Source organism: Ranitomeya imitator, chromosome 1 (assembly GCF_032444005.1).
Source record: "Ranitomeya imitator isolate aRanImi1 chromosome 1, aRanImi1.pri, whole genome shotgun sequence".
Classification (NCBI taxonomy): Eukaryota; Metazoa; Chordata; class Amphibia; order Anura; family Dendrobatidae; genus Ranitomeya; species Ranitomeya imitator.
In genome coordinates this window covers 314,710,368-314,736,900 of record NC_091282.1, presented here as the reverse complement: position 1 = coordinate 314,736,900, position 26,533 = coordinate 314,710,368, and the positions used below count along the sequence as shown (strand labels likewise).

The window sequence follows — 26,533 nt, the reverse complement described above, 5'->3', positions numbered from 1 at the left end:
CACCTCTCTGAGAGCCATATATTAGCAAATTAAATAAAACTATATTCCCATATAGGCCCTTATACATACAGCAATATGAAGGCTTTAGCTGGACAAAGTCTCTGAGAATTAGGCCGGTTTCGTATATTTGTGGTTGTGCCCGCAGCGTTTCTGACGCGTCTTGATTTCCTGTCTTTTACGTTGTGGACGCAGGTTCATGCGTTTGCATGCATTCGCCCGCTTTTGCTTACGCATGCGTCTTTTCGCGGTATACGGCTGGGCGCAGCTAACTTACCAAATTGCAATTTTTGAGGTGGCAAATTTCTGTCAAATATGCGCAGGCATGTATTTGCGTACGCATGCGTTCGCTGCGCTTCGGACTGCGCATGTCCAGGAACTGATTTGCACGTCCATTGAGACACGCCCTCCTGGAAATATCGAACGCATGCGCATAAAAAGCGCAAATGCATGCAAAAAACGTAAACGCAGCATGTTTTTTTACGTCATGCGTAAGCAGATACGGATAAAACGCTGCGTAAACATGCATTGGCATGCGTTTTTGCATGCAGTTGCGGACTAGACGCTGCGGACTCAACCGCAAATGTGAAACTAGCCTTACTTAGAACTGGGTTGCTGTATGGCTTTTACACTGCAACAGAGCAGAATTATGATTTGAACAGAGGTTTTTAACATATTTTGGAGCAGATTCTGCTCTAAAATACGCCTAACAAAACCCTTGAAATACTCTTTAAATAATGTGCACATGGAGTTTTTCATGCAGTCAAAAACCATGACGTTTCTAAAAGAAAAAGTGGCTTCTGGAAACACTGCTTCTTTGGGGAGTTTTTTATTCTCTGAAGCGATTTTGGACTAGTTTTAAGGGTATGTTCACACGTTCCTGATTTCCATCCTTTTTTTTTCAGGACTGAAACCGCAGCTCTTTGCAGAAAACGCAGGTGCGTTTTTTGATGCGTTTTTTGATGCAGTTTTCTCTGCAGATTGTCTGTGTTTGACACAATTAGGCTATGTTCACACTTTGCAGATTCCACTGTGGATTTTTCCGCAGCAGAATTCCAAAATCCGCAGTGAAAACCCGTCGCGGTTTTTACTACGGACTTATCGCGGTTTTTACTGCGTTTTCTTCTGCGGATTTTCATCTGCAGTTTTCTATTGGAGCAGGTGAAAATCCGCAGAAAAGAAGTGACATGCTGCGGAATGTAATCCGCAGCGTTCCGCGCGTTTTTTTCCGCAGCATGTGCACTGCGTTTTTTGTTTCCCATAGGTTTACATTGGGCTGTAGACTCAGGGGAAACTGCTGCGGATCCGCAGCAAAATCCGCAAAGTGTGAATATAGCCTAAAGCTTACTGCAGTGGGGGGAAAAAAAAAAAAAATGATGTCATTTCCTTGTCCAACCCTTTTCTTCTTCCATCCTCCATTTTGGAACTACACATCAAAATGAGTGGACGTGCTGAGCGTAGGCCAGATGACAGCCCGCGGATCCAGCTCCGCACGCCACACCGGATTGCGATCCTGGGGTTGATGCTTCTAATTCTGAATCGACATGCACGTCAGGTAAGCAGATGTCTGTTTGTTTTATATATTGGGTTATGGGTACATGTCCACGTTCTGAAAATGCTGTATGTTTGGCGCTGCGTGTGGCCGCAGCGCCAAACATGCAGCGTCCACATGTAACAGCATAGTGGAGGTGATTTCATGAAATCACGTGTCCACTGTGTGTCATCCGTCAGCCCTGCGACTCCGGACATGCTGCGCGTCTTTTATGATCACAGCATGTCCGTGTTCCTTGTTGAGAAGCTGCGGCTCCGCAAGGAATAAAACAGGGCCCTATGCGTGTGGTGCGATGATGCCGGATTTGTACAATGAACACATCTGGCATCATAACGTCCCAGAAGGGGGTGGGGCTTTGCACATAGCGGCTTTGGCGCTCCAACGATAACGATGGCCATCCTGAATGTGGACACGTACCCTTACATAATCTGCATTGCTTTCCAGGCATGCTTGATATTTTTTGTTGTGTTTTATAAAAAAAAATATTTTTATTTACTTTAGAGGCAGCGGCGGCAGAGAAGACGTGCGCAGAAAAGGATGTGGGTGCACCCGCTTGTAGCAGACCGAACTGAGAAGGGGCACTTCTATGTGCTGTACAATGATTTAAGGAGGTAAGTAGAAATATATTGAATGACAAATTTACCTTTTTTTGATAACAATACTTGTGAAGTAACCCTTTTTTGTGTTTCTTTTTCAATTTTCAGATATCCTGAAAAATTTATCTCTTTTTGTCGGCTACCAATTATGGCATTTGACAGACTGCTCACCATCCTGGCACCCCATTTGACACTGCAAGACACGGTGATGAGGAAGTCCATCTCTGCAGAGGAAAGGCTGCTCATCACCTTGCGGTAAGTAACAATTTTTTGGGGGGAATGTCGTCTCTGTGTCCAGTATGTGTGATTAAACCCACCCAGTCCTCCTGTTGGACGGGGGGCACACATGCACACACACACACGTGAGATACGGCCGAGTGTTGCATGGTAATCCCCGGCACTGCCGCCTGCACTCTGGAGCGGAGTGTGCACCCACATACCAATACATGGAGCCGCACGCTCCACAACGGAGTGCATGCAGCAGGTCCGGGGATTACCATGCAACACTCGGTCATATCTCGCATGCGTGTGTGCACAAGTCCCATCAGGCTTAATGTTTTTTACACCCTTTGTGTTGTGCTGGGTGTTAATGCCATCATTATTGAATGGTGCTGGACGCATATTATAGCAGCCTTAACTTGTGACATGTTGTAATTACCTTTTTGTGTGACATTTCTAATTTTCTTTTGTGTTTCTTTCCAGATTTTTGGCCACAGGAGAGAGCTATACATCCCTGCACCTCCAATTTAGAGTTGGTAAATCTACCATCTCTAACATTGTGAGATGTACATGTACCGTCATCTGGCAGAAGTTGCAGCCTATAGTGATGCCTTCCCCAACCGAGGAGACTTGGCTGCAGGTTGCAGCAGGCTTTCAGTCTGTGGCCAATTTCCCAAACTGCATAGGTGCAGTCGATGGTAAACATGTAAGGGTCCAGCAGCCCCCACGATCAGGATCACGCTTCTTTAATTATAAGAAGTATTTTTCAGTGGTCCTGATGGCGGTGGCTGATGTCCATTACAAATTTGTTGCCATTGATGTTGGCGCCTATGGTAGTACTGGGGATTCTCGGGTGTTGCGAACGTCACAGATTGGGATGCAAATTCTTTGAGATGGCGGAACGCTCCCAGCCCCAAGACCTTTGCCGGGTTCAACACATCCAGTACCCTTTGTGATGGTATCGGATGAGGCGTTTCCCTTAACGACAACCCTGCTGCGCCCATACCCACGAAGGGGACTGGATGCCCGACGGAGGATTTTTAATTATCGGCTGAGTCGTGCACGCAGATATGTGGAATGCACCTTTGGGATCATGACTAGTCAGTGGAGGATCTTTCACACTGCCATTCAGTTGGACACAGACACCGTTGATGCTGTGATAAAGGCTTGCTGTGTACTCCACAACTATGCTCGTGAGTACAACACTGACGTAGATGTGGAGTACCAGCAGCCAGTATTTAATCCAGTTGTCAACGGGGGTCTGGGCAGGCCGTCCAACTCTGGTGTGCGTGTAAGAGAATCCTTCACTGACTACTTTATGAGTCCTGAAGAGGCCGTGCACTGGAAATACTCCTGTGCTGGTGTTGAGCAGCCTGACCAGCAGAGAAGGATGCATCTACACTGACCGTCCCCAAAAAGTTGCCGACATCGCTGCTAACAGTTTTGAAAACATCCCGAAGAATGATAAACGACAGCAATCAACACAAAAATTTTTTTCAAAAATTTTTTTTTTCATGTTACCCAAAAAAGAAAAAAAAATTTGGTTGTAATATAAATAAAAAATTTATTTTGGTTGAATTTGTTTTGTTTTTTTGTATGTCAAAAAAATGGTTGGTGTTTTCCTAACTTAACAGCAGTATGAGATATACAATAGTTAACACATCAACCCCTAAACCACTAATCGATAGCCCATAAACCCAGGACAGCGGCCTTGTCCCCATTGTCTAAAAAGAAGAGAATATTTTGTGAAAAATAAAATTTATTGTAAAGAACAAAACATAAGTGGTAATTTTAACAAATGATTTTTCAATTTGAAAAAATAAATATAAACAGCCCCTTTCAAATCCAACAGGCAACTGGAGCTACAAACAAAAGCTCATGGCCGGACACCATAGTCAGAGAAAAAAACACAAGAAAACCACAAGAAAAAAAGTACATTATATCTCAGATAATCATTAAAATTGTCAGTTTGTTGTTGAATATTAAAAATGACCAAAATATGACAGAAAAACCGTTATACTGAAATATTCGAATATTAGGGAACTGGTGCACCACAACATCCACTATCACATAACAGGAGGGGAGAAGGGCAGGAGTTGTGAAAGGAGTTATATGTCCCTGTACATCTCTATAGAGACCTCCAGGGCCAGTATTTTTTAATCCTTTGACAACGGATGTCCTTCTCCCTTCCTGTTAGGTGATAGTTGATGTTGTGGTGCACCTGTTCCCTATTATTTGAATACCAATACGGTTTTTCTGTTATATTATGTTTTGTTCATTTTTATTATTTTCAATAAACTGATAAGTTTAACGATTATCACATATGATGTACTTCGTTTTTCTTGTGGTTTTCTGTGCAACTGAAAACTTTTGCCCAATTTATGTTCAATTAAGAAAGGTGTACTCTGGTGAATAGAGGAAATTTGTTCCCTCAGTTTCATACGTTGCTCCCCCCAGCTGCTGCGAACTGCCTCTATCGCCATAACTGCCTTGGAGGCCTCTATGTCCAGAACTTCCTTGGCTGTTGGCCAAATACTGGGGTCTTGTAGCTGGTGTTTCAGGTGTTCTGTGTCGGGGCCTGAAAAGTCCCAACACCCCCATCAGAACCTCATTGTATGGAGAAATAGGAGCAGGGTCCTCCAGAGCAGTGAGGGACAGCTGGACCATAGACATAAAAAGAGATTGTCTATCCGGTGGCAGGGAGCGTGTTTTTCTGGCGACAGTGCAAAGGAGTCGCAATTGTCATCTGTAGTTGATTTTTTTTTAATAAATCCAATGTGTCGCAGGCAATTTGAACCGTTTGGTCCTCTTGGTTCTTCTTTGTTTTTTTTTTGTTTTTTCTCTGCTGCCACCGGATAGACAGCTCTCTTCTCCACTCTTACAGCTTCTGCGGAATCAGATGCTTCAGCAGCTGCTGAAGCAGATGTTGATGCAGCAGATGCTGAAGTGGATGCTGATTCAGCAGAAGCTGTGGGAATGGAGGGAGAGATGGTCCCTCACACTCCAGAGGAACTGCCTGCTCCATCCTCTGTGTCGCTGTCCTCTAAATCAGCAGCAGACATGTTTCCTTCCGTCCTGTGGGGGGAAAAAAAAGATCATTAATACAATTTTTAGCACAACATATTATATATAAATAATCTAGTGGAGTGGATTTTAACTTACTTTCTCAATGTCCTGCTGGTCACAATAAACTGTAGCTCTTCACTGAAGGGGAATTTTGTTTTGCTTGGTGAAGAGCCACTCTTTGAGCAATCATTCAGAAATTTTGTAAATCGGTCTCTGATGGAGCGCCAACGTTGCCTCACATCTTTATCTACCAAAAAAAGGTTGCAAAAAAAAAACAAAAATTTTTTTGAGATCTAAAAAAATTATATTTTTAATATACTCAAGGTTTACTAAATAAATGTAATTATAATTACCTATTTTCAGCTGTGTTGTCACAGGATATCTGTCCCAATCCGGGAACATGTCACAAACTATTTTCGTCCACGCAAGTTCCCTGAAGTACTTATCCTTATAGGACTCATCGGAAGGGTCCCACAGGGCCGGATAATCACGAACCTACAATGAATACAATAGTGTCATCTCATAATCTATAGCACGACCAAGTAATGTTACACAAATGCTTTTCAAAAGTTGAAATATATCAAAGTAACCCCTAATAAATGAACACACGCACAAAAACACAAACACCAATAAAAACGTTCGTGTGCAGTTGTTTTACTACTAGCTCTGGTGCCGTCAATCATGAGCGGTGCGTGCGCCAATCAACAACATTAAGTAAAAAACCCACTATAAACTAAAATAGTTAGGATAGGGTTAGGGCTCATAACCCTAAGGACCCTACCCCCAAAGGGATCATAACCGGAAAGGGATCCTAACCCTAACAATACCCCTAACCCTAAAGGGATCCTAACCCTAACCCTAAAGGGATCCTAACCCTAAAGGGATCCTAACCCTAAAGGGATCCTACCCCTAACCCTAAAGGGATCTTAACCCTACCCCTAACCCTAAAGGGATCCTAACCCTAAAGGGATCCTAACCCTAAAGGGATCCTAACCCTACCCCTAACCCTAAAGGTTAATGATAGGGTTGCTATTGTAAGGTGGCATTAAGCACGGTTAATAATGGATAGGCGTCAATAAGACGCCTATCCATTATTAATCCTATTAAAGGGTTACTATAATATATGTGGACCCCCTAAAAAAAAAAAAAAAAAATAGGGTCCCCCTATATTTTTAGTCCAGAAAGGCTAGGCAGACAGCCGTGGGCCAATATTTGAGGCCCGGGAAGGGGTTAAAATACCCCTGGCTGTTCCCAGGCCATGAATATAAGCCCCCAGCTGTCTGCGTAACCGTTCTGGCACTAAAATATAGGGGGCCCCGGAAAAAAAAGTGTTGGGGTCCCCCTATATTTTTAGGCCAGAAAGGCTACTCAGACAGCCGTGGGCTTATATTCATAGCCTAGGAAAGGGGCAATGGATATTTGCTCCCCCCCCCCCCCCCTGGCTACAATTATAAGCCCGCAGCCTCCCCGGAAAAGGCGCATCAAAAAGATGCGCCAATTCCGGCACTTAGCCCCTCTCTTCCCACTCCCGTGTAGCGGTGGGATATGGGGTAATGAGGGGTTAATGCCACCTTGCTATTGTAAGGTGGCATTAAGCCCGGTTAATAATGGAGAGGCGTCAATAAGACGCCTATCCATTATTAAGCCAATGAAAGGGTTAAAAAAAAAAACACAAAGACTAGAAAAAAATATTTTAATGAAATAAAGACACACACTTTTTGACCATAATTTATTATTCGCTCAATCCGTCCTGAAGACCCTCGACCTGAAAAAGATGCAAAATAAAAAAACAAATTCATACTCCCTGGCCCTGTCCGCAGAAATCCATCGAGGGTCCCACGAAGATCTTCCATGGAGAACAGACACATCCAGAGATGTGTCTGCTCTCCACGGCTGCAGCAACACACTGACAGGAGCCATAGTTTCTGTCGGTGTGTTACTGCGCATGCGCAAGCGAGTTTACCGGCGGTCATTGACCCCGGCACTCTCGCTTAACGGCAGTGCTGCGTGGGAAAGTTCAACGCAGCTGTACTGCCGTTAAACGAGACGCCGGAGCCATTGAACTCCGGGACAGTACGTGATACACTGCTAGGAGCTCCGCTCCTGGCAGTGTATCGCCGGAGAGCAGCCGATCGGCGTGGGACACTCGTTTTATGGATTCTGCGGACAGGGAGTATGAATTTTATTTTTTATTTTGGGATTTTTTCCTGGAGGATCGAGGGCTTCGCCTACAAGTGTGCTGTATGGTGAGTATATACTCTGTTATGTGTTGTATGTACTGTACTGTGTGTCATGTTTGTGTGTTTGTGTTTACTTTACAATTGTGCTAGTCGCCGGACACAGGGACAACTCTCCCATCCTAATACCGGATGGGAGTAGTAGTCCCATACGGCGACTTAGCACAATGGAGGCACTATCGTCGCATGGGGACACAAACACAGACATACCAAATCAATCAGACGCCCAACATCGATCCCCATGCGACGGTATGCCTCCATGATGACAGTCTCTTCGGGATACAGTCAGGACCACACTCCGCCCACGCACTTCCTCCCGCTTCCCCGCACTTCCTGCAGCAGCGGTTCTGCACCACAAACCGCAATAAAACCCGCAGATATATTTTTGATCTGCGGGTTTTACTGCGGGTTTGACCTCACAATGGAGGTCTATGGGTGCAGAACCGCTGCTGTTTCGGGAAAAGAAGTGACATGCTCCTTCTTTTTTCCCGCAGCTATTCAGCGCGGCTTTTTAAGGGAAATTCAGGATCATGTGCACAGCGGTTCCTGTTTTCCATAGGGGTACATTGTAATGTACCCTGCATGGAAAACAGCTGCGGAACCGCAGCGGCAAAACCGCTGCGGTTCCGCAGTAAAAAAACGCACTGTGTGAACATGGCCTTATTCTTCTCCTGCAGCCTTCTGATTGGACAGTGATTACTTTGGAGAAGGTTCCATCAGAAGTCTCTCTTCAAAGAAGCAACATGCGTTTTTCAAAACAAAGTTTTCCAAAATGGCAGAGTGTTGCATGGAGGATAAGTGGTGCGATTTATAACAGAAGTGTTCTTCAGTTCTCAACTGCAATACTTTTTGTGTGTGTGTGTGTGTGTGTGTGTGTGTTGGCAGATGAAAGATGCAACAATTTTTATAAAAAAGTTTATTAATTTAGCACATCTTATTCCACTGCACACTTCATGAAGACTTCAACAGAAAAGTTTCAATAACACAAATACGAAATGAGTTGGCTATTTTTGCATGGGTTTTGGTTTAAATCCTCTGACTAACTTCACTTTCATATACAGTGTGTATACTCAAACATTTCTATTTTACCATTAATTTCTGATTACTGTCTTCACAGATAAATGCCAGTCATTGATTGAAAATGTTAGAAATGCCTTTGAGAAAGGTACGGTACATCTTTTCTTTTCTTTTCAAAACTGGTTTTCCAGTTCTATGCGATATGTACAGACATCTAGTGGCCAATTGTAAAAGTGCAGCGTTGTGCTGTACATTGCAATTTTACATTGCACAATAGTTTACAATCATGCTGAATTGGTGTACTATATAGTGAAAATGCATAATTATGGGAAAGTTTTTAATAATTTATGCATATTCTACCCTTAAAAACCAGGCCTAACTTCGCCTTAACTTCCATAAAACTTTTTTCCCCCTCTTCCATGAGGGCATCATCTGAAAGTATCCTCCCATCAAGGACAGGTAACCTACTGAATAAAAGGGAGGTACCTCTCCTCCGCATCAGTTTGATTTCCTGTCTGAGGGATCCTAGAAGTGAAGGGCAGTTTAGAATGGAGCTTAGGCCGGGTTTACATTGCGTTATAGGCAAGTCCATTAGACGGACTACGTTACACCGTGGCATAACGCGGTGTAACGCAGTCCGTTAACGCCGCCATTAAGTCCTATGTCGTAAGCATCGCTAGCGCATGCCCACAATGGGCGTGCGCTAGCGATGTGCCGTCATTGAGTGACGGACCCTGGGATGCGGGCTGCAGCGTTTCTGGGTCCGTCACTGCTACCGCAGATAGAGCATCTGCTAGCTATATCTGCGCTAGCGCGATGACATATCGGCACTTGCATTAACAGCAGCCCGTTAACGCATGTGTTGAACGGGCTGCTGTTAACCCAATGTGAACCTAGCCTTACCTAGGTCTGGAGGTTGTCCGTAGGATCCTGGATACCGACAGATCTGGAGTTGCCACTCTGGTCAGGAGGTCAAGGTGTGCAGTTGCGTGCAAGCAGAGACGTCTTTGCCAAAAAGTCTCTGGCCGACATGCCGTCCTGGGTTTGTGCATGCTGGGGTGTGCTGGTCGGCGTACCCAGTGTCGAGTGCGGCAGAAAGCAATGGCCACCCAGGTCTGTGCAGGGCGTGTCCTTATGACGTAGCACCCCAGAAAGATTTGCGGTCAATTCCAGGTCTGTGCATTCGCAGTACCTGCTGGTGGATCCCTGCACACAGCTCCCTGGAAGGAAGGTTCTGACCCGGTGATTTCCGGGGGGATGGTCTGGAGCAAGAGCGGGAGGTTGTGGCTGTGGTTAATTTCCAGTCAATTTTCCAAATTTAAGATGGTGGAGCCATTATATACAATTAATATTTTTGGGATTTGAAGTCATAAGCTGTTAGATTCAACTAAGTGGTTATTTGGTAAAATATCCACTCTGTGTGCTCTTGGAGTGATAAGAGGGCAACTCTGCAATAAATCTATAAAGGGAGGAATTGATGGATGAGTTAAAATGTCCTCTTACAGGCGTGTACCCATATGCGAGGAAAAAAAGTTCCGAAATCTGGACTGAAAAAACGGACGAGTTCCATGCGATTTTCACACCTAGCAACCAGTTTACATCCGATTGCGATGCAAATTTTTTTTTTATTTTTTTTTTTTAACATGAGCTTTTACATACTGCAGTTCTCTGTCATTTACACATCATTTTCGAAGGAAATATTCGTCAAAACACACATATATTTATATTGCATAGAGAGATAGGAGAAAAGCCAGTAATATATCTGTGGAGTTCGGTAAAATCACTGCAGGAGGTGACAGGATAGAAGAGATGTATTACATACAGTAAATACATATAGAATAGGTAGATATACAGATGTGACAAATACCTTTAGTACAGTGTGTTCAAATTACTGGACATGTATTTTATTAATAAAAAAAAAAAAAATTTTGTGAAAAAATGGAATGGGCTCCCGTGCATCTCTCAAACCAGCAGAGGGAAAGCCAACAACTGCGGGGCAGATGTTTATAGCTTGGGAAAGGGGTAATACCCATGGAGCTTCCCAGGCTATTAATATCAGCTTACAACTTTATACTTCGCCTTTACTGGCTATTAAAATAGGGGAGCCCCCCAAAAATGACATGGGGTCCCCCTAGAATTAAGAACCAGCAAAGCCTATGCAGACAGCTGCAAGCTGATATTAATAGCCTAGGAAGGGGCCATTGATATTCTCCCCCCCCGGCTACAAACAAGTGGGGTAATAGTTGTGGGGGTTGATGTCACCTTTATGACATCAAGCCCCGAGTTTAGTAATGGAGAGGCGTCAATAAGATGCCCCTATTACTAACCCCATAGTCAAATTTAGAAAACACAGACACCCAGTAAAAAATCCTTTAATTGACTCCTTGGGAACCACATTGAAGGAGGAAGTGGGAGTTGCCTCTTTATTTTGTGCTTGGGGCTTCCTGTCCAGTAATAGGGGCGAATGCCACACTCGTTTGTTGTCAGTGGTTACCTATAAGTAATCGTTTTTAACAGACTCTTTGGGTGGTGGAATGAATAAAAAAAACACAGTAATTCTGGATTTAGGTTTCTTATCACTATTCAGCAATATTGACATAACCATTTTTCTAAAAGTTGATACAATAATGGCAATACCAAATTTCTTTAGCCTGTTGTGTTTTAAAACTTTTGTTAAAAAGGGCTTATTTTTTATAGTACAAGCTGTAGTCTTTACTGGCTGTGTAGTTAAATTTTTTTTAATTTAGCTCCACTGTACAGGGTAAATAAATATTTATTTTTAAAGTATGGGTCCATATCATTTCAATTCATAGCTTTTCGTGTAATCCCAGACAGATCTGCTGATGTTGAGATTAGGGCATTATGGAGGTCGTATCATCACTTCCAGTACTCCTTGTTAATTTTTTACGCTCGCTATAGTTCCTAATGACATTGGCTGTATGTTTAGGGCTGCTGTCTCGTGGCAAATACATTTGGAGCCAATCAGATGCCTCCCCTGATTGAGGACTTGGGACACCATTAATCCTCACCAAATGAAATGTAGCTCCAAACTTGGAAGGAACCTCCAGCATGCTTTAGTATTGTCTGTATACACTCATTGTGCTGCTTTCCAGCCCCTCGATGACAAACTGCTTTCTGTTCCAGCCAAATATTTCACATTTGTGAAAACATATCGGAACCACCAGGACGTATACAACATATTCCCAGAAACCCCTATCATGGGGGGCCAGGGATCCTCTCTAAAATACAGACTATAATCATAAAGAGAAAAAAGAGAGTTTACGATCCAAACCAAAAAGTATATATATAGTATAATACTAAATCAAGGTTGCTCAAAAGAACCACATCTTACAGTTTTGTAAAGTTACAAACTGATTTTATTAGACATAAATATTATACAACCATGAAAGATGTAAAACGTACATATAATACCATCAAAAAATGAAAAAAAGAAAAAAGGGAAGGGGGGAGCAAGCAGGCAACAATGTCAAACCAAGGAAAACAATGGGCAAACCAGAAAGCACATGTGAGCAAACAGAGACACAGGGGGAACACCCCCAATCCTCAAAAAAGTGCATAGTGCATAATAAGCAGCAGTTGAAATTATCTGAGTGTCACAGTGCACCACAAAAACATGGGCATAAAGGGTAGGAGATAAAGTAATATTCAAGTACGATCAGAGTGATGATTTAGTATTATACTATATATATACTTTTTGGTTTGGATCGCAAACTCTCTCTTTTTTCTCTTTATGATTATAGTAAATATTTCACATTTGGCTGCTGCCATTTTTTTGCACCCCAGTTCCTATTTTCATATATAGTTGAGTCCCTTGGCCTTGTTACTATGTTGCATTTGGTGTATGGCCTCAATTCTTCCATGAAAATCACTTCTGCCCAGACTTCTCTGAACAGTAGATGGGTGTAATTGGGTCTCCCTTCTTGCTGCCAGTTCTGAGCTAATAGTACGGCTGGACATCTTCCAATTTTGAAGAGAAGTAAACATGCTGCACGAAGTTTCCTTGGCCAACCACCGCATCTAGGGTCCTGTACATTGCCCGTTTCTTGGTGTTCTCAATTCTTAGAAATACATGTTTTACGTGTTGTCCTGAAGGAGTCAGATGGACTCTTAAACACGTTGACAAACCACTTTGTCCTGATATCTTGATTCTTGCATAGCAATGAAAATCAGCAGAGCAGCGAAAAATCCACCTTCCCTGGTATACTCTTTCAAGAAGTACAAGCAGATACTTGCCCATGGTTCAACATCATCAAGGATGTGTTTGACTCCAAATTTATTATGTAGCAGAACAACGATCCCAAAACATACATCTAATGTCACCTAAATAGTTCCCACAAACAAATTTCATTTTAATAGATTTCAATAGATCTTGAAATAATAATTTCTACAGTTTGATGTATTTAAAGGGAACCTGTCACCCCCAAAATCAAAGATGAGCTAAGCCCACCGGCATCAGGGGCTTATCTACAGCATTCTGTAATGCTTGAGATAAGCCCTCGATGTAACCTGAAAGATGAGAAAAAGAGGTTATATTATATTCACCCAGGGGAGGTCCTAGTACGATGGGCGTCGCGGTCTGGGGCCTCCCATCTTCTTACGATGACGTCCTCTTCTTGTAGTCACGCTCCGGCGCAGGTGTACTTTGCCCTGATGAGGGCACAGTACTGCAGTGCGCAGGCGCCGGGAAAGGTCAGAGACCCGGCGCCTGCGCACTGCAGTACTTGGCTCTGCCCTCAACAGGGCAAATACAGTACGCCTGCGCAGGAGCCCGCAGCGTGAAGACAAGAAGAGGATGTCGTCCTATGAAGATGGGAGGTCACGGACCGCGAAGCCCATCGGATCGGACCGCCCCCAGGTGAGTATAATCTAACCTCTTTTTCTTATCTTTCAGGATACATCGGGGGCTTATCTACAGCATTACAGAATGCTGTTGATAAGCCCCTGATGCTGGTGGCCTTAGCTCATCTTCAAATTTGGGGGTGACGGGTTCCCTTAACCCCTTCCCGACCCATGACGCCACGTAGGCGTCATGAAAGTCGGTGCCATTCCGACCCATGACGCCTATGCGGCGTCATGGAAAGATCGCGTCCCTGCAGATCGGGTGAAAGGGTTAACTCCCATTTCACCCGATCTGCAGGGACAGGGGGAGTGGTAGTTTAGCCCAGGGGGGGTGGCTTCACCCCCTCGTGGCTACGATCGCTCTGATTGGCTGTTGAAAGTGAAACTGCCAATCAGAGCGATTTGTAATATTTCACCCATTATAACGGGTGAAATATTACAATCCAGCCATGGCCGATGCTGAAATATCATCGGCCATGGCTGGAAATACTAGTGTGCCCCCACCCCACCGATCGCCCCCCCAGCCCCCCGATCTGGCCGGTACACTGCTCCGGCTCCCCTCTGTCCTGTGCTCCGCTCCCCCCCCGTGCTCGTGTCCGCTCCCCCCGTGCTCCAATCACCCCCCCGTGCTCCAATCACCCCCCCTGCACTCCGATCCACCCCCCCCCGTGCTCCGTTCCACCCCCCCGTGCTCCATTCCAGCCCCCCCGTGCTCCGTTCCACGCCCCCCGCGCTCCGTTCCACCCCTCCCGCGCTCCGATTCCCCCCCCCGTGCTCCGATCCCCCCCCCCCCCCGTGGTCCCCCCCCACCCTATCATACTTACCGATCCAGCCGTGGTCCCGTCCGTCTTCTCCCGGGCGCCGCCATCTTCCAAAATGGCGGGCGCATGCGCAGTGCGCCCGCCGAATCTGCCGGCCGGCAGATTCGTTCCAAAGTGCATTTTAATCACTGAGATATAATCTATCTCAGTGATCAAAATAAAAAAAATAATAAATGACCCCCCCCCTTTGTCACCCCCATAGGTAGGGACAATAAAAAAAATAAAGAAATTTTTTTTTTCCACTAATGTTAGAATAGGGTTAGGGTTAGGGGTAGGGTTAGGGGTAGGGGTAGGGCTAGGGTTAGGGGTAGGGTTAGGGGTAGGGGTAGGGGTAGGGTTAGGGCTAGGGTTAGGGTTAGGAATGTGCACACGTATTCTGGTCCTCTGCGGATTTTTCCGCTGCGGATTTGATAAATCCGCAGTGCTAAACCGCTGCGGATTTATGGCGGATTTACCGCGTTTTTTTCTGCGCATTTCACTGCGGTTTTACAATTGCGATTTTCTATTGGAGCAGTTGTAAAACCGCTGCGGAATCCGCACAAAGAAGTGACATGCTGCGGAATGTAAACCGCTGCGTTTCCGTGCAGTTTTTCCGCAGCATGTGCACAGCGATTTTTGTTTCCCATAGGTTTACATTGAAATGTACACTCATGGGAAACTGCTGCGGATCCGCAGCGTTTTCCGCAGCGTGTGCACATACCTTTAGAATTAGGCCATGTGCACACGGTGCGGATTTGGCTGCGGATTCGCAGCAGTGTTCCATCAGGTTTACAGTACCATGTAAACATATGAAAAACCAAATCCGCTGTGCCCATGGTGCGGAAAATACCGCGCGGAAACGCTGCATTGTATTTTCCGCAGCATGTCAATTCTTTGTGCGGATTCCGCAGCGTTTTACACCTGTTCCTCAATAGGAATCCGCAGGTGAAATCCGCACAAAAAACACTGGAAATCCGCGGAAAATCCGCAGGTAAAACACAGTGCCTTTTACCCGCAGATTTTTCAAAAATGGTGCGGAAATATCTCACACGAATCCGCAACGTGGGCACATAGCCTTAGGGTTAGGGTTGGAATTAGGGTTGTGGTTAGGGTTAGGGGTGTGTTGGGGTTAGTGTTGTGGTTAGGGGTGTGTTGGGGTTAGGGTTGTGATTAGGGTTATGGCTACAGTTGGGATTAGGGTTAGGGGTGTGGGGGGGGTTAGTGTTGGAGTTAGAATTGAGGGGTTTCCACTGTTTAGGCACATCAGGGGTCTCCAAACGCAACATGGCGCCACCATTGATTCCAGCCAATCTCGTATTCAAAAAGTCAAATGGTGCTCCCTCACTTCCGAGCCCTGACGTGTGCCCAAACAGTGGTTTACCCCCACATATGGGGTACCAGCATACTCAGGACAAACTGCGCAACAATTACTGGGGTCCAATTTCTCCTGTTACCCTTGTGAATCTAAAAAAATGCTTGCTAAAACATAATTTTTGAGGAAAGAAAAATGATTTTTTATTTTCACGGCTCTGCGTTGTAAACGTCTGTGAAGCACTTGGGGGTTCAAAGTGCTCACCACATATCTAGATAAGTTCCTTGGGGGGTCTAGTTTCTAAAATGGGGTCACTTGTGGGGGGTTTCTACTGTTTAGGCACACCAGGGGCTCTGCAAACGCAACGTGACACCCGCAGACCATTCCATCAAAGTCTGCATTTCAAAAGTCACTACTTCCCTTCTGAGCCCCGACGTGTGCCCAAACAGTGGTTTACCCCCACATATGGGGTATCAGCGTACTCAGGAGAAACTGGACAACAACTTTTGGGGTCCAATTTCTCCTGTAACCCTTGGGAAAATAAAAAATTCTGGGCTAAATAATTATTTTTGAGGAAAGAAAACGTATTTATTATTTTCACGGCTCTGCATTATAAACTTCTATGAAGCACTTGGGGGTTCAAAGTGCTCACCACACATCTAGATAAGTTCCTTTCAGGGTCTAGTTTCCAAAATGGGGTCACTTGTGGGGGGTTTCTACTGTTTAGGCACATCAGGGGCTCTGCAAACGCAACGTGACGCCCGCAGAGCATTCCATCAAAGTCTGCATTTCAAAACGTCACTACTTCAATTCCGAGCCCCGGCATGTGCCCAAACAGTGATTTACCCCCACATATGGGGTATCACCGTACTCAGGAGAAACTGGACAACAAATATTGGGGTCAAATTTCTCCTGTTACCCTTGGGAAAATTAAAAAATTCTGGGCTAAATAATTATTTTTGAGGAAAGAAAACGTATTTATTATTTTCACGGCTCTGCATTATAAACTTCTATGAAGCACTTGGGGGTTCAAAGTGCTCACCACACATCTAGATAAGTTCCTTTGGGGGTCTAGTTTCCAAAATGGGGTCACTTGTGGGGGGTTTCTACTGTTAAGCCACATCAGGGGCTCTGCAAATGCAACGTGACGCCCACAGAGCATTCCATCAAAGTCTGCATTTCAAAACGTCACTACTTCACTTCCGAGCCCCGGCATGTGCCCAAACAGTGATTTACCCCCACATATGGGGTATCAGCGTACTCAGGAGAAACTGGACAACAACTTTTGGGGTCAAATTTCTCCTGTTACCCTTGGGAAAATAAAAAATTGCAGGCTAAAAGATCATTTTTGAGAAAATAATTTTTTTTTTTATTTTCATGGCTCTGCGTTATAAACTTCTGTGAAGCACTTGGGGGTTCAAAGTCCTCACCACACATCTAGATTAGTTCCTTTGGGGGTCTAGTTTCTAAAATGGTGTCATTTCTGGGGGATCTCCAATGTTTAGGCACACAGGGGCTCTCCAAACGTGACATGGTGTCCGCTAATGATTGGAGCTAATTTTCCATTTAAAAAGCCAAATGGCGTGCCATCCCTTCCGAGCCCTGCCGTGCGCCCAAACAGTGGTTTACCCCCACATATGGGGTATCAGCGTACTCAGGACAAACTGGACAACAATATTTGGGGTCCAATTTCTCCTATTATCCTTGGCAAAATAGGAAATTCCAGGCTAAAAAATCATTTTTGAGGAAAGAAAAATTATTTTTTATTTTCATGGCTCTGCGTTATAAACTTCTGTGAAGCACCTGGGGGTTTAAAGTGCTCAATATGCATCTAGATAAGTTCCTTGGGGGGTCTAGTTTCCAAAATGGGGTCACTTGTGGGGGAGCTCCAATGTTTAGGCACACAGGGGCTCTCCAAACGCGACATGGTGTCCGCTAACAATTGGAGCTAATTTTCCATTCAAAAAGTCAAATGGCGCGCCTTCTCTTCCGAGCCCTGCCGAGTGCCCAAACAGTGGTTTACCCCCACATATGAGGTATCGGCGTACTCGGGAGAAATTGCCCAACAAATTTTATGATCCATTTTATCCTACTGCCCATGTGAAAATGAAAAAATTGAGGCGAAAAGAATTTTTTTGTGAAAAAAAATTACTTTTTCATTTTTACAGATCAATTTGTGAAGCACCTGAGGGTTTAAAGTGCTCACTAGGCATCCAAATTAGTTCCTTGGGGGGTCTAGTTTCCAAAATGGGGTCACTTGTGGGGGAGCGCCAATGTTTAGGCACACAGGAGCTATCCAAACGCGACATGGTGTCCGCTAACGATGGAAATAATTTTTCATTCAAAAAGTCAAATGGCGCTCCTTCCCTTCCGAGCCTTACCATGTGCCCAAACAGTGGTTTACCTCCACATGTGAGGTATTGGTGTACTCAGGAGAAATTGCCCAACACATTTTAGGATCCATTTTATCCTGTTGCCCATGTGAAAATGAAAAAATTGAGGCTAAAAGAATTTTTTTGCGAAAAAAAAGTACTTTTTCATTTTTACGGATCAATTTGTGAAGCACCTGGGGGTTCAAAGTGCTCACTATGCATCTAGATAAGTTCCTTGGGGCGTCTAGTTTCCAAAATGGGGTCACTTGTGGGGGAGCTCCAATTTTTAGGCACACGGGGGCTCTCCAAACGTGACATGGTGTCCGCTAAAGAGTGAAGCCAATTTTTGATTCAAAAAGTCAAATGGCGCTCCTTCCCTTCCAAGCCCTGCCGTGCGCCAAAACAGTGGTTTACCCCCACATATGAGGTATCAGCGTACTCAGGACAAATTGGACAACAACTTTCGTGGTTCAGTTTCTCCTTTTACCATTGGGAAAATAAAAAAATTGTTGCTAAAAGATAATTTTTGTGACTAAAAAGTTAAATGTTCATTTTTTCCTTCCATGTTGCTTCTGCTTCTGTGAAGCACCTGAAGGGTTAATAAACTTCTGGAATGTGGTTTTGAGTACCTTGAGGGGTGCAGTTTTTAGAATGGTGTCACTTTTGGGTATTTTCAGCCATATAGACCCCTCAAACTGACTTCAAATGTGAGGTGGTCCCTAAAAAAATGGTTTTGTAAATTTCGTTGTAAAAATGACAAATCGCTGGTCGAATTTTAACCCTTATAACTTCCTAACAAAAAAAAATTTTGTTTCCAAAATTGTGCTGATGTAAAGTAAACATGTGGGAAATGTTATTTATTAACTATTTTGTGTCACATATCTCTCTGGTTTAACAGAATAAAAATTCAAAATGTGAAAATTGCGAAATTTTCAAAATTTTCGCCAAATTTCCGTGTTTATCACAAATAAATGCAGAATTTATTGACCTAAATTTACCACTAACATGAAGCCCAATATGTCACGAAAAAACAATCTCAGAACCGCTAGGATCCGTTGAAGCGTTCCTGAGTTATTACCTCATAAAGGGACACTGGTCAGAATTGCAAAAAACGGCAAGGTCTTTAAGGTCAAAATAGGCTGGGTCTTGAAGGGGTTAAAAAAAAAAAAAAAAAAAGTTCCTGCACTGAAAATCTAATAAATGTGTCCCTACTATGTACTGTGTAATGTAATGGCTGTGTCTGACTTTTCAGGGACATAGTCTGCGCATACCACAGCTCCTGGGCAGGGAAGGAAGTAAGAGTATAGACAGGACCGTATGGGATCAAAGCTGATTCTTTCTGTCTGGTAAAACATTTCCCTGCCTGTTTTTAAACATTGTGGAACTTAAAATAAAATTAAGATCTATTTATTAAAATGTACTTGGTTCTTTAACCCCTTTACCCCCAAGGGTGGTTTGTACGTTAATGACCAGGCCATTTTTTACAATTCTGACCACTGTCCCTTTATGAGGATATAACTCTGGAACGCTTAAACGGATCTTGGCGATTCTGACAATGTTTTCTCGTGACATATTGTACTTCATGATAGTGGTAAAATTTCTTTGATATTACCTGCGTTTATTTGTGAAAAAAATGGAAATTTGGCGAACATTTTGAAAATTTTGCAATTTTCCAACTTTGAATTTTTATGCAATTAAATCACAGATATGTCACACAAAATACTTAATAAGTAACATTTCCCACATGTCTACTTTACATTAGCACAATTTTTGGAACTAACATTTTTTTTTTTTTGTTAGGGAGTTATAAGGGTTAAAAGTTGACCAGCAATTTCTCATTTTTACAACACCAATATTTTTTAGGGACCACATCACATTTGAAGTCATTTTGAGGGGTCTATATGATAGAAAATAACCAAGTGTGACACCATTCTAAAAACTGCACCCCTCAAGGTGCTCAAAACCACATTCAAGAAGTTTATTAACCCTTCAGGTGTTTTACAGAAATTTTTGGAATTTTTAAATAAAAATTAACTTAACTTTTTTCACAAAAAATTTACTTCAGCTCCAATTTGTTTTATTTTACCAAGGGTAACAGGAGAAAATGGACACCAAAAGTTGTTGTCCAATTTGTCCTGAGTACGCTGATACCCGATATGTGGGGGTAAATGACTGTTTGGGCACATGGCAGAGCTCGGAAGGGAAGGAGAGCCGTTTGACTTTTCAATGCAAAATTGACTGGAATTGAGATGGGACACCATGTCGCGTTTGGAGAGCCCCTGATGTGTCTAAACATGAAAACCACAAGTGACACCATTTTTGAAAGTAGACCCCCTAAAGAACTTATCTAGATGTGTTTTGAAAGCTTTGAACCCCCAAGTGTTTCACTACAGTTTATAACGCAGAGCCGTGAAAATAAAAATTCTTTTTTCACAAAAATGATTTTTTAGCCCCCAGTTTTGTATTTTAACAAGGGTAACGGGATAAATTGGACCCCAAAAGTTGTGGAACAATTTGTCCTGAGTACGCTGATACCCCATATGTGGGGGGGGGGGGCCACTGTTTGGGCGCATGGCAGAGCTCGGAAGGGAAGGAGCGCCATTTGGAATGCAGACTTAGATGGATTGGTCTGCAGGCGTCGCGTTGTATTTGAAGAGCCCCTGATGTACCCAAACAGTAGAAACGCCCCACAAGTGACCCCATATTGGAAACTAGACCTCCCAAGGAACTTATCTAGATGTGTTGTGAGAACTTTGAACCCCCAAGTGTTTCACTACAGTTTACAACGCAGAGCCGTGAAAATAAAAAATCTTTTTTCCCACAAAAATGATTTTTAGCCCCCCAAATTTTTATTTTCCCAAGGGTAACAAGAGAACTTTGACCCCAAAAGTTGTCCAATTTGTCCTGAGTATGCCGATACCCCATATGTTGGGGTAAACCCCTGTTTGGGCGCACGGGAGAGCACGGAAGGGAAGGAGCACTGTTTTACTTTTTCAACGCAGAATTGGCTGGAAATGAGATCGGACACCATGTCGCGTTTGGAGAGCCCCTGATGTGCCTAAACAGTGGAAACCCCCAATTCTAACTGAAACCCTAATCCAAACAAACCCCTAACCCTAATCCCAACAGTAACCCTAACCACACCCCTAACTCTAATCCAAACCCTAATCCCAACCGTAAATGTAATCCACACCCTAAATTTAGCCCCAACCCTAACCCTGACTTTAGTTCCAACCCTAGCCCCAACCCTAACCCTAGCCCTAACGGGAAAATGGAAATAAATACATTTTTTTTATTTTATTATTTTTCGCTAACTAAGGGGGTGATGAAGGGGGGTTTGATTTACTTTTATAGCGTTTTTTATAGCAGATTTTTATGATTGGCAGCTGTCACACACTAAAAGACGCTTTTTATAGCAAAAAAGTTTTTGCGTCTCCACATTTTGAGACCTATAATTTTTCCATATTTTGGTCCACGGAGTCATGTGAGGTCTTGTTTTTTGCGGGACGAGTTGACGTTTGTTTTTATTGGTAACATTTTCTTACACGTGACAATTTTTGATCGCTTTTTATTCCGATTTTTGTGAGGCAGAATGACCAAAAACCAGCTATTCACGAATTTCTTTTGGGGGAGGCGTTTATACTGTTCCGCGTTTGGTAAAATGGATAAAGCAGTTTTATTCTTCAGGTCAGTACGATTACAGCGATATCTCATATATATAATTTTTTTTTATGTTTTGGCGCTTTTATACGATAAAAACTATTTTATAGAAAAAATAACTTGGCATCGCTTTATTCTCAAGACTATAACTCTTATTTTTTTGCTGATGATGCTGTATGGGGGCTCGTTTTTTGCAGGACAAGATGACGTTTTCAGCGGTACCATGGTTATTTATATCTGTCTTTTTGATCGCGTGTTATTCCACTTTTTGTTTGGCGGTATGATAATAAAGTGTTGTTTTTTTGCCTCTTTTTTTTTTTTTTCATACGGTGTTTACTGAAGGGGTTAACTAGTGGGACAGTTTTATAGGTTGGGTCGTTACGGACGTGGCGATACTAAATATGTGTACTTTTATTGTTTTTTTTTGTTTTTTTATTTAGATAGGAAATGTATTTATGGGAATAATTTTTATTTTATTTTATTTTTTAGGAATTATTATTATTTTTATTTTTTTTACACATGTGGAAGTTTTTTTTTTTTTTTAACTTTGGCCCAGGGGGGGACATCACAGATCGCTTATCTGACAGTTTGCACAGCACTCTGTCAGATCAGCGATCTGACTTACAGCACTGCAGGCTTGCCAAGCGCCTGCTCTGAGCAGGCACTTGGTAAGCCACCTCCCTCCCTGCAGGACCCGGATGCCGCAGCCATTTTGGATCCAGGCCTGCTGCAGGGAGGAGAGGTAAGAGACCCTCGCAGCAACGCGATCACGTCGCGTTGCTCCGGGGGTCTCAGGGAAGCCCGCAGGGAGCCCCCTCCCTGCGCAATGCTTCCCTATACCGCCAGCACACCGCGATCATGTTTGATTGCGGTGTGCCGGGGGTTAATGTGCTGGGAGCGGTCCGTGACCGCTCCTGGCACATAGTGCCGGATGTCAGCTGCGATAGTCAGCTGACACTCGGCCGCGCTCCCCCCGTGAGCGCGGCCGATCGCGTATGACGTACTATCCCGTCGGTGGTCATAAGGGCCCACCCCACCTCGACGGGATAGTATGTCATATGTCAGAAAGGGGTTTCTCCATGAACAATTTTCAAAGTAAAGAACAATGAGTCCCGGAAGTGATGATATGGCCCGATCTCAACATTGAGCATGTCTAGAATAGCATGAAGTGACAGGTTTTGCACAATCCTACATACACTAATATTTGTGGTTAGTTCTACAAGATGTTTGGAACAACCTCTGTGCTTAGTTTCTTCAAAAACTTTGGAAGTATAGCTTGAATAATTGATGCTATTTTGAAGGCAAATGGTGGCCATACCAAATATTGATTTAATATAGATTTCTGTATTAGTACTTCTATTTTTTTTAGCATTATTACTTTGCAGCTTCTGCCCCACACCTGTTTAAAACTTTGCACAGTATTGTATGTATATTAGGCCTCTATCATACACACTTTTTTAGCTCCATTTTAGACTAGTCTTTAGAGCAGGGAGTCATATTTATGTTTTCTGTCCTAAGTCGGGTAGGAGAGAAAGTACAATTTTTTTTTGTGCCGAGGCTGATATCACAAGAATGCTTATTGTGACTCTGCTCTTTTTCTAGGGGATCTTGAGGATGCTAAAATGTTGTTAATCAAGATGAAGTACTATTCAAACCTACTAGATCAAGTGAAGAAGAAAATGGTTCCATGACCTTTGCCCTCCTGCTGCTTTTAGATAGTGCCTTTGTGTAGTAAGATGCCATGCTATGAGCGATCTCTGGTACGATCACCAAAGTTCACCATGAACACTGCACTTACACTTGCACTCCTCGTCAAAAATGGAAGGTTTGGTATGGAAGGACTGTTGCTCGCATATTTAATACAACTTTCCTGAACCAAGTTTTCGTGTTTGCTGCTCGAGGCTGGATGACTTTATCTGATTGACTGAAATGTTATCGCCTTGCTATAGTTTAATTTTAATATTTCAATTTAGTTTTTTTTTTCTGCTACATAACTGGTTCCATTAATGTTTGGGTTTGACAACTTTTTAGTACCTTATAATAAAACTGGATAATGTCAGTTTGCTAGTAATATCAGTTTCATTTCTATACAGTGCTTTGTGATGGTATTCAGCCCCTTGGTGGACTTCCTTTTCTGCTTTATTACAACACAGATTTTTAACTTGTATTTTTCTTGGGGGGGGGGGGGGGGTTACGATGATCATCTTTTTATTTATACTTCGCCAACATATTCCGCAGCACTTTACAATTAAGCAGTGACAATACAAGGCAAGACAGTTGAACAATAGGAGTGCTAGTCCTGCTCGCAGGCTTGTGATCTATAAGGAAATGGGGGGACACAATAGGTGAAAAGTGCTTATTTTAGATCTGAATTAGAATTGTAATAAATAGGGATTTCCATATAAAGCTCCATCGCCAGTGTGTTTAAGTGCAATTATCAGGTGCATGGAGGGTGTGGAGACAGATGAATAGGAGGGAGCAGATTCTGAATAATGTTTAGAAGGAGGGAACAGGGGAGAGTTAGGTTAGTGAGTTGAGGTGATAGGCTTGTTTAAAGAGATGTGTTTTTTAAAGCACACTTAAAATCGTGGGGGCTAGTTAAAGGGAACCTGTCACCCCCGTTTTTTGAGATTGAGCTATAAATACTGTTAAATAGGGCCTGCGCTGTGTGTTCCTATAGTGTATGTAGTGTACCCCGATTCCCCATGTATGCTGAGAAATAACTTACCAAAGTCGCCGTTTTCGCCTGTCAATCAGGCTGGTCAGGTCGGGAGGGCGTGGTGACATCGCTGGTTCTTCCTCAGCTTTACGTTGGTGGCGTAGTGGTGAACAAGCAGCGCGCGATCTGCGCTGTAATCCCTTGCATCGGTGGGGGCGGCCATCTTCCTGGGGCCGCGCGTGCGCAGATCGAGTGCTCTGCTGCACGGGGCTTCAGGAAAATGGCCGCGGGATGCCGCGCGTGCGCATTAGAGATCGCGGCGGCCATTTTCCCAAAGCCGAGTTTGCATCTCGGCTTTGGGAAAATGGCCGCCGCGATCTCTAATGCGCACGCGCGGCATCCCGCGGCCATTTTCCTGAAGCCCCGTGCAGCAGAGCACTCGATCTGCGCACGCGCGGCCCCAGGAAGATGGCCGCCCCCACCGACGAAAGGGATGACAGCGCAGATCGCGCGCTGTGTCTTCACCACTATGCCACTACGCCACCAACGTAAAGCTGAGGAAGAACCAGCGATGTCACCACGCCCTCCTGACCTGACCAGCCTGATTGACAGGCGAAAACGGCGACTTTGGTAAGTTATTTCTCAGCATACATGGGGAATCGGGGTACACTACATACACTATAGGAACACACAGCGCAGGCCCTATTTAACAGTATTTATAGCTCAATCTCAAAAAACGGGGTGACAGGTTCCCTTTAAGTCAGATCGTCTGGGGTAGTGCATTCCAGAGATCTGGTGCAGCACGGGAGAAGTCTTGGAGATGGATATGCGACATTCAAATTATGGAGTATATTAGTCTTAGGTTAGTTTCAGAACGGAGGGAACGTGTAGGGCGATAGACAAATTTACTGTGGCACAAACAATATTTTAGACAAACATACCTTTCTAATGACAAAATAATTTTTTATTTTTGCATTTTCGATTTTTCCTCCTCTTCTAAGAGCTATAATTTTATTTTTTCTGTCGACGTAGACATACAAGGAGTTGTTCTTTGTGGGACAAGCTGTGAATCTTTGCATAACACCGTTCATTTTGCCAAACAATACAGAAAGATGGGGGAAACAAATTCCACGTTGCATGAAATGATGAGGAAAATGTAATTCTACTAATGTTTTCTTTTTTTAGATTTAATTTTTCACAGCTTTTGTGTGGTGAGAATTTACTGAAAGCATGATTATTCAGGTCAGTGTGATTACGGCAATACCAGACTTACATTTTTTTAATTTAAGTGAAGAATAAATCAACTTTTTAACAAAAAAAAATGTTGCTTTGTCACCGTTTTTGAAGAGTTTTTTTTTATTTTTTCATTGATAGAGCTGAGTGAGGGCTTGTTTTTTCACTTTATGAGCTAACATTTCTATTCATATCAATTTGGGATATTTACAATGACTTTTTTGATGCATTTTTTTAGGAAGTTGACCAAAAATACAATTCTGGCTTTTCAAGGACAGATAGTCAGAGCTATGCTTCCCTATGTCAGATTTGAGGTCCTCTCCAGAAGAGGAGGTGCAGCACCTAAAGGAAGGAGACCAATCTGCTTATTATCGTGCAAAGGCGAAGAATCCTGCTAGGATGAAAGGAATGAGTCTGCATATTACTGTCACAGAGAGGATAATTACTAGAAAGGGGAAAAAAAAAATCACCAGAAATAGAGTTCTCTCTGGTGAAAGGGGGAGGGTGATGGGCCCCACTAGAGATCTCCTGGATCCTGGGGAATAATACCGTGGCCACACAATCACCCTTCCTGGACAGGCAGCCCTGATTCATGGCCTACAAGTTAAAGGGAACCTGTCACCTGAATTTGGCGGGACTGGTTTTCGGTCATATGGGTGGAGTTTTCGGGATTGCCCTGTGCTGCCGTGTACTACGGAGGACAGAGAATGAACTTCAATCCAATATTGCAGCCAGCGGGTAAGGAAAGGGTTAATCAAACACCCGAAAACTCCGCCCATATGACCGAAAACCAGTCCCGCCAAATTCAGGTGACAGGTTCCCTTTAAATTCTGCTGCACCAGGAAAGCCAAGGTAGAAACCTGGCTCTTGGAAGTCTGTCCTAGTTCATTGTATGTATACAAAAATTTTGAAGGGATTATATTGCCATGCAAATGCTGCCCATCGGTTTTCAC

The 26,533-nt window shown here is 43.6% G+C and overlaps 1 protein-coding gene across 4 annotated transcripts in view; it reads left to right on the top strand.

Annotated features, from left to right (window-relative positions):
- Positions 1–23,747, top strand: part of HSCB (HscB mitochondrial iron-sulfur cluster cochaperone) — a 42,488-nt gene extending 18,741 nt beyond the window's left edge. The window contains exons 5-8 of one of the 4 annotated variants that reach the window (XR_011319385.1): positions 903–1,552; positions 2,051–2,160; positions 2,254–2,400; positions 2,848–4,401. Coding sequence is in view for 3 of the 4 variants with exons in the window: in XM_069758600.1 (XP_069614701.1) it covers positions 903–935; positions 8,785–8,832; positions 23,291–23,379 (170 nt within the window). In the remaining variant the exon portion in view is untranslated. Of the gene's footprint in view, positions 1–902; positions 1,553–2,050; positions 2,161–2,253; positions 2,401–2,847; positions 4,402–8,784; positions 8,833–23,290 lie in introns of those variants that run through there. The other 3 variants (XM_069758600.1, XM_069758608.1, XM_069758617.1) reach the window with 3 other exon arrangements.
- Positions 23,748–26,533: the final 2,786 nt, after the last annotated feature.